The sequence below is a fragment of the Macrobrachium nipponense genome, chromosome 23 (assembly GCF_015104395.2).
Source record: "Macrobrachium nipponense isolate FS-2020 chromosome 23, ASM1510439v2, whole genome shotgun sequence".
NCBI lineage: Eukaryota > Metazoa > Arthropoda > Malacostraca > Decapoda > Palaemonidae > Macrobrachium > Macrobrachium nipponense.
In genome coordinates this window covers 78,091,625-78,100,545 of record NC_061090.1, presented here as the reverse complement: position 1 = coordinate 78,100,545, position 8,921 = coordinate 78,091,625, and the positions used below count along the sequence as shown (strand labels likewise).

Here is an 8,921-nt window from a genome sequence, read left to right as displayed (position 1 = left end):
ACTAGGTCCAGACACAACACAGGGCACACAACAACTACCACCCTGGAAGAAGGACACTGCAATATACAAATACACAAGCCTGCCAAGAGCAAGAGGACTGCACAAGAGAAGAGCTAAGAGCGGCGGCCTATGAAGCAATCAGAAACACTGAGACCATAGGGGCACAAACATACTACACCGATGGCACTGTAGATCCTGAGAATCAAACTACGGGAGCTGCAGTATATTCAAGAAACTTCACAGCCTGCTGGAGGACCTCCAACCACGCCTCCACTATGCAGACAGAGTTAACAGCAATAAGACAGGCACTGCTGTACTCACTGGAGAATGAAGAAGGGCCTGTAATCATCCACACCGACTCAAAGTCCTCAATGCAAGCCCTGCAACAACAGAAAAATAAAGAAAATAAGGCACTGCTGGCTGGAATTAAAACACTGCTACACCAGCACAGCAAAAGAGGAAGACCTGTCACCTTAAACTGGATACCCAGTCACATAGGAATTCCAGGCAACGAGAGGGCTGATGAGCTAGCCAAAAGTACAAAACACATTGACAGAATGCAAATACATATACAACCTGCAATGCAACAAGTCAAGAATGCAATGAAACCACTCTGCAAAGAAAAATTGCTAAAAGACCATCGTGAGTGGGTAGAAAAGAACTCACCGTCTGCCAGATGGTATAAGACATCGACTGATCTAGTGCCTCCTCCCATAGACAGGCACACACCAAGAAAACTTGCTGTGATCATCCACAGACTCAGGCTAGGATATAAAGCCTGCTGGGAAATCGTGGAAAACAGTGTCAGACCATGTGAAAACTGTCAAGAAGAAACACAGCAACCACTCCTTCACTACCTGCTGGAATGCAGAGAAACAGCACAGCTAAGAGGTGCAGCACAAAATGAATGACCTGCACAAGATGCTGAGCATGCAGCTGCCACAGTCACAAAGACAATCATTGAAAACTTAGAAGAGCATGCCCAGATGCTCTACAACCTACCTCCACCAAGGTAAAGAAACTAATAAGTGACATCAACCATCCTCATCACATCCCCTCACTGTAAGGCTCTATCCACATCGTCCACTATCATTCTTTTAAAACTTTACCTACAACTGAAATCCTCCCGCAGGGACCCAAGGGAGTAAAGGGTTGGACAACCCCACCTGCACCGCTTCTCCGATATTCGAAAGCCTACATTCTTTCAAACTTCTACTATAATATGACATGATGGCCCTCTCTTACTGACACCATCATCCTTCCCCTGTCCACTCCTATCTCTACAACTAAAGATATTTCCAATTTCAAAAAAACTAACCGTGTACCTAATGAATCTTTTCAGATCACCTACGGGCCGAACAAGGGAAAGGCCCGTGCCAACAAGAAGTGTTGGCTTAATACAACAACAACAACAACAACAACACACCAAGATCAGTCCACCCTCAGCTTCCCAGGCCGAGGCCAGACGAAAGCTCGCTTGCTTCAAGAGAGAGAGAGAAAAAAAAAATCGTTAATGACTTTGATGACTATGGTATCATAGTTTGTCTGTAAAATTCAAATATATACACCAATTTTGACTGAATTTGATCATGACCTCTTTAGGCGCTCTAAGTAGCACGGAAAAAGCCGCTTATTCGGAAAATAGAGCAGAATCTCTATAAGTGCAACCTGCTGAAGTAGCCATTACTTTTAATAATAATAATAATAATAATATAATAATAATAATAATAATACATAATAATAAATAATAATAATAATAATAATAATAATAATAATAATAATAATAATAATAATAATAATATATTTCTCTTTGCTCTTTCCTTATGTTAACACTCCGTTATATGAAAGCTTATGGTTAATTTATTTTGATTATTTTATATTTTAAGACAGAATATTAGCTTAATAATATTGTTATTTTCATCTCATATCGTGGGGTTTTCCAAGCAATTATTTTAACCGGGCGTTTCTCTAGAAGGAATTGAATTAAGCTCAGTCACTTTCTGTTTTATTTCGTAGACGTTTCTCGATACTTGAAAGATAACGTATATCTTGAATTAGCCTTCGCTTTTACCAGATAAGCATCTGGCTGTAGTTCGAATAGGCTAGGCTTGTACATGGCCCCCTACCAGTACGGGCTCTTGATGTTGTGAGCAGCCCTTAACGATCAGCTTTTTTAAGGCTTACAAAGATGACTATTGAGGAAAGTCACGATGTCTTCTGCGTAAAGCATAACGTAATCTTGCAAAATCTCGATCAGCTCTGGGCCCCGTGAGTCGATTTCGTGGTTCAGTTCCTCGGCGTTCTCGAAGTTCGACTGAAAGAAGAAGAGTTTGAGAGCTTATGAAAATAAACCAGTAAAAGAAGCCTAATCTCCTACTAAAATAAAGAAGAAGAAGAAGAAATAAATAAAAACTGTTGTCTGTAGAGCAACTGTCCTAATACGACAGACAAATAGATGAGTGTGTATTTTCAACGAGAGAGAGAGAGAGAATAACTTACGTTTAAGCTCTCAACTCTGAAATCAAGATTGAGTGACCCAGCGGCAACACAGAGCGAGAGAGGAGAGAGCGTATAGCTGTCAGCCTGGAACTTGAAGGAGACACCAAGATTGTGGGCAACTAAGCTGTGAATACGAGAGGGAACATGGTTAATGCAGATAAATCATAATTTATAATTTGTCTTGTTAACGTACAAAAGATTGGTGCTCGTGATATAAGTAAAAGGTCGCATTCATCTTGTAAACGAATTTGTGAAGTGAAGAGATGACAAATGTGATCGCTGATGTGCTGCTGCCATCTGACTCATTTGTTGATGAGAAACTTGACGTGGTTTGGAAATATGTACAGCTGCTAATAAGCCACACTGGGACAGAAGTAGCGTTACATTAAAAAAACAGGAATGATATTTCAACACAAAGGCTCAGCGCTGTGTGCAAAAATGTTGTTTTTATTCTGGGAAAACTAATTCTTTCAAAATCAATTTTTGATGTAATATCGTATATGTTATTTTGAAAAACGTGATTTGGGAAGTTCGTTTTACTGTTGTCACTTATTGTAAGAACCACTCTACGTTATGAAAGCAATTCATGCCAAACAAGCAACAGTCCCCGAAGCGAGAGACTGACGTACTCTGCGACGCCAGTAGCTGATAAAGGCTGCCCGTTAAGCAGGCCCTCCACCTGGTAGTTGCTGGCATGCATATCAACTCTCTCTTCGTTGAGGGTTAAAACCACCTGGAAAATAAAAGGCTGATTTTACTCACTCCACAGAATTTCTCCCTAAGTGCTTTCAATGACTCCATTCTAGGTCAGTTTTTTTTTTAAACCCTGTAATCGGGGGTAAATCATTTGAATACAAGACATAAAAAAGGTTCAGGGAAAGTTGCTGTAATTCTTACTTGCTTAGTGAAAATGGGAGGTGAAAACTGCGTACACTCGACGCCAGAAAAACCAGTGAAAGTGTCCTCCACGAAATTGAAGAGAAGGCTGAAAAGAACACCGGGAACATCAGTGGATGTTGAGTGACGTCCTCACAGCAAATCAATCCGAAATGTTTCAAGCTATTTTGATTCTGATTCTTCGAGACGACTCAACAAGATATTTGCCCTTCACTGACAGATAAGACCTTACCTCGTGTCATCGTGGGTGATGTTCAGGTTGGGTATAGTGGGGAAGGTGTAGGGGTCGTAAGGTGTAAGCAACTTGCGAAGTTCGTCGGTGATCACTTGCTCAAATAAATTGGCTGGTGGGGAAGAAGAAATTTCGGGAGAAAGAGTGTTCCACGTCTATGCCTATCAAAAGCAGCAGTACACTAACACACGCACTAAATCGTGAACTTATAGATTCCCTAATTTGTTATTGGTTATCAGTGAAAACCTTGAATTTATATTTTGCGAATGTAATACAGATTATGCCTACGTAAACCTAGATTAGTACCTTGGTCGGGAGCGACATTAGTCCATCGCAAACCTGATTCAAGGATTCAGTGGACAATTTGTCCGGAGTATTAACGAATAATGGAATAATGAACACAGTATCCATTTCATTCGTACCCAGATTCTTCTGGCAAAGCTAAATAAAATTAATTATTCTTACGTTCAGGATTTGCCGAGGCAAAGGCCAGAATCACAGCAAAGACTGTAGTTGTCCAAAACATGTTGGTGAAGAAGAAGACCTCTTCCAGATTTCTTTTCTGAAAGAGAACAGAAGAAAATACGAAGATATAATGAAAATTAAAGATAGACCATTTGTATTATGACAGTTGTTGTTAATCGTAATCTTAAAAATAATGATAACAAGCAATACATGGAGTATTTCACAAGTCTTCTTGACATCTCTAATTTCGGTTCACTGAGAGACATCTAAACGTGGGAGATCGAACACAAGAAAGGAAAGATTGCTTTTCGCTGAATTATATTTCGTGTTAATGTTAATACGGGTAAAAGCTAACTGTGGAACAGCGTTTTATTGGTTAATTTATTGATCTATTTTTTCTTCTTTTTCAATAAGTGGGGCCTTTTCTTTCTGTATTTCACTTTACTTCATCTGTTTTCCAAATGAACACCACACACTTTGGAAGCTTGTATTTCAAGTCAATGGCCTCTTTGGGTTTGTTCCATATGAATAGGTTTCACCTTCTAAATAATAATAAAATAATATAATAATAATAATAATAATAATAATAATAATAATAATTAAAATAATAATAATAATAATAATCATAATAATAATAATAATAATAATAATAATAATAGACAGAATGGTAATGAAGAACAGTAGGAGAAGGAAAACCAACCTAAGCATGGCATGGATAGACTATAAGAAAGCCTTCGACATGATACCACACACATGGCTAATAGAATGCCTGAAAATATATGGGGCAGAGGAAAACACCATCAGCTTCCTCAAAAATACAATGCGCAACTGGAATACAATACTTACAAGCTCTGGAATAAGACTAGCAGAGGTTAATATCAGGAGAGGGATCTTCCAGGGCGACTCACTGTCTCCACTACTCTTCGTAGTAGCCATGATTCCCATGACAAAAGTACTACAGAAGATGGATGCCGGGTACCAACTCAAGAAAAGAGGTAACAGAATCAACCATCTGATGTTCATGGACGACATCAAGCTGTATGGTAAGAGCATCAAGGAAATAGATACCCTAATCCAGACTGTAAGGATTGTATCTGGGGACATCAGGATGGAGTTTGGAATAGAAAAATGCGCCTTAGTCAACATACAAAAAGGCAAAGTAACGAGAACTGAAGGGATAAAGCTACCAGATGGGAGCAACATCAAACACATAGATGAGACAGGATACAAATACCTGGGAATAATGGAAGGAGGGGATATAAAACACCAAGAGATGAAGGACACGATCAGGAAAGAATATATGCAGAGACTCAAGGCTATACTCAAGTCAAAACTCAATGGAGGAAATATGATAAAAGATCCACACACATGGGCAGTGCCAGTAATCAGATACAGCGCAGGAATAGTGGAATGGACGAAGGCAGAACTCCGCAGCATAGATCAGAAAACCAGGAAACATATGACAATACACAAAGCACTACACCCAAGAGCAAATACGGACAGACTATACATAACACGAAAGGAAGGAGGGAGAGGACTACTAAGTATAGAGGACTGCGTCAACATCGAAAACAGAGCACTGGGGCAATATCTGAAAACCAGTGAAGACGAGTGGCTAAAGAGTGCATGGGAAGAAGACTAATAAAAGTAGACGAAGACCCAGAAATATACAGAGACAGGAGAAAGACAGACAGAACAGAGGACTGGCATAACAAACCAATGCACGGACAATACATGAGACAGACTAAAGAACTAGCCAGCGATGACAATTGGCAATGGCTACAGAGGGGAGAGCTAAAGAAGGAAACTGAAGGAATGATAACAGCGGCACAAGATCAGGCCCTAAGAACCAGATATATTCAAAGAACGATAGACGGAAATAACATCTCTCCCATATGTAGGAAGTGCAATACGAAAAATGAAACCATAAACCACATAGCAAGTGAATGCCCGGCACTTGCACAGAACCAGTACAAAAAGAGGCATGATTCAGTGGCAAAAGCCCTCCACTGGAGCCTGTGCAAGAAACATCAGCTACCTTGCAGTAATAAGTGGTACGAGCACCAACCTGAGGGAGTGATAGAAAACGATCAGGCAAAGATCCTCTGGGACTATGGTATCAGAACGGATAGGGTGATACGTGCAAACAGACCAGACGTGACGTTGATTGACAAAGTCAAGAAGAAAGTATCACTCATTGATGTCGCAATACCATGGGACACCAGAGTTGAAGAGAAAGAGAGGGAAAAAATGGATAAGTATCAAGATCTGAAAATAGAAATAAGAAGGATATGGGATATGCCAGTGGAAATCGTACCCATAATCATAGGAGCACTAGGCACGATCCCAAGATCCCTGAAAAGGAATCTAGAAAAATTAGAGGCTGAAGTAGCTCCAGGACTCACGCAGAAGAGTGTGATCCTAGAAACGGCACACATAGTGAGAAAAGTGATGGACTCCTAAGGAGGCAGGATGCAACCCGGAACCCCACACTATAAAATACCACCCAGTCGAATTGGAGGACTGTGATAGAGTAAAAAAAAAAAAAAAAAAAAGTAATAATAATAATAATAATAATAATATAATAATGTGTTAGTCGAAGGAGACAGGACATTGTCAAGTTTCACAACAGCAAAAGAACCAATAATTTGATGTCTAATTTACCAAACGTCTTCTACGAAGATGAGGATCCCGGGTTCTGACACGTCAACAACCGTGAAATCTGGCTCTTTATATTGCCTCTTTATTTTTTTTCCTTTTGTTTGTTTTAACTTGTCAATATGCCACCACCTGCAATGGCTCTCACAAACAACAATGCCAGTTGCATTTTTCGAGTTACGCTGAAAAATTCTGTCTATTTCACACAGATCCAATTATATATGTCATTCGTCTAATGTTTTTATTAATTATCGTCATCATACATACGTACACATGATACATACATACATACATACATACATACTATATATATATATATATATATATATATATATATATATATATATATACGAGCGTAAGTTTATAAGCATGTAAGACTAGTATGAAGACTGTGATACTTGAAAAATCGTTTGTAGAATTGGAGAATGCTTTTTTTTAAAAACGCATGAATAACTTAAACAAATGGTACACTAATGGCATTGATATATATATATATATATATATATATATATATATATATATATATATATATATATATATATATATACGAGCGTAAGTTTATAAGCATGTAAGACTAGTATGAAGACTGTGATACTTGAAAAATCGTTTGTAGAATTGTAGAATGCTCTTTTTTAAAAACGCATGAATAACTTAAACAAATGGCACACTAATGGCATTGATGACCATAAGCAAAAATAAAGAGACAAGCAGTCAGTCAATCTGTCCATCTGAAGCTCACCATCTGCTCTGTAACGACAAACGCCTGCTTTCAGATCAAGTCGGATCTTCGATAGATTTCGTTCTTTTTTTCGCTGTGTCCAAATGTCCTTTTATCTAGATTCAATAAAGAGATAACGAGGGTAATTGCTATATTCCCCAGACGTTTCAGTTGGGAAAATACTATCGCATTTGTTATCTTTTGAGATGGTGGGATGTACAGTAGGGTTCACACACGCGCGCGTACACACACACACACACACACACACACACACACACACACACACACACACACACACATTTCATTAAATCCATGGTTGAAAGGTGCGTGGACTTGACACGAGTACTTTCGTAGTTTATTTACGTTCTCAAGTTCACACTGACTGAATCAAGGAGTTGCTGTATAAGATTAAGCCAGCCTTGTGCTGGCACAGGCTCTTGATCCTGAAGCAGAATCAAGGAGAGGTTGAAAGACATTTATTCAAAGGGAGGGCAGGGTTACAGTTTGTTAATCTTGGCAGAATGTTCTTGGAGCAAAAAAGACATGGAAAGAGGATCAAGAACTAATCCAGGGTGGAGATTTATATTCCTTGTTGACGTGGCTTTGATAAAAATGGACTCCAACAGATTATTTTTCCGTGGGTCATGATGATTGACTTTATGGATTATCGATGCTTTATTCCAGTGAATGGTACGGCCTGTCTTAAACCAATGATCCAGAATAACAATATTCGTTAAGCCTCTTGAAATGGCATATTTGTCACAGCTTTAATATGCCATTTCAAGAGGCTCAACGAATAATGTGATTGTGGATCATTGGCTTAAGACAGGCCATTCCATTCACTGGGATAAGGCATCGATAATCCATAAAGTCAGTGATCATGACCCAAGGAAAAGGAATCTGTTGGAGTCCATTTTTATCAAAGCCACGTCAACAAGGAATATAAATCTCCACCCTGGATTAGTTCTTGATCCTCTTTCCATGTCTTTTTTGCTCCAAGAACATTCTGCCAAGATTAACAAACTGTAACCCTGCCCTCCCTTTGAATAAATAAGCGTTTCAACCTCTCCTTGATTCTCCTTCAGGATCAAGAGCCTGTGCCAGCACAAGGTTGGCTTAATCTTATACAGCAACTCCTTGATTCAGTGTGTACTTGAGAAGGTAGAAATAAACTATGAAAGTACTTGCTCATATATATATGAAAAAGTGTAAGTGTTGACTTCCATGAGGCCGAATACATTTCAAAACAGGACTTCATCGTCAACAGTAAGAACAATAAAAGAGTTGTTATTAGTTTAAATAAATATATCAAGAACAAGAACATCTTTGCATAAAACGCACCTAACTCCTCAAAGCAAGACTACTGGGCCAAAACTCAAAGAGGCAGAAGAATACTGACTGAGTGATGGAACCATAACCATTTTTTCTTGTTTAATACGACCTGAAATGAGG

The 8,921-nt window shown here is 38.9% G+C and overlaps 1 protein-coding gene across 1 annotated transcript; it reads right to left on the bottom strand.

Annotated features, from left to right (window-relative positions):
• Window positions 1–1,992: 1,992 nt before the first annotated feature.
• On the bottom strand, window positions 1,993–6,877 carry LOC135197085 (uncharacterized). The gene is made up of 7 exons (XM_064224040.1): window positions 6,758–6,877; window positions 4,094–4,190; window positions 3,629–3,740; window positions 3,397–3,484; window positions 3,129–3,232; window positions 2,500–2,623; window positions 1,993–2,314 (listed from the first exon to the last, which is right to left on the bottom strand). Exons 2-7 carry the CDS (start codon window positions 4,152–4,154, stop codon window positions 2,174–2,176), a joined length of 630 nt encoding a protein of 209 aa, XP_064080110.1. The 5' UTR covers window positions 4,155–4,190; window positions 6,758–6,877; the 3' UTR covers window positions 1,993–2,173.
• Between the last annotated feature and the right edge of the window lie 2,044 nt (window positions 6,878–8,921).

Excerpts from the sequence above, each read along its gene's own strand:
- LOC135197085 (XM_064224040.1), bottom strand. The coding sequence starts at position 4,154 with ATGTTTTGGACAACTACAGTCTTTGCTGTGATTCTGGCCTTTGCCTCG. Across the intron at positions 3,741-4,093 it reads TGCCTCGGCAAATCCTGAAC|CCAATTTATTTGAGCAAGTG; the intron begins GTAAGAATAATT and ends CTTCCCCACCAG. Across the intron at positions 2,315-2,499 it reads TCAGAGTTGAGAGCTTAAAC|TCGAACTTCGAGAACGCCGA; the intron begins GTAAGTTATTCT and ends TTCTTCTTTCAG.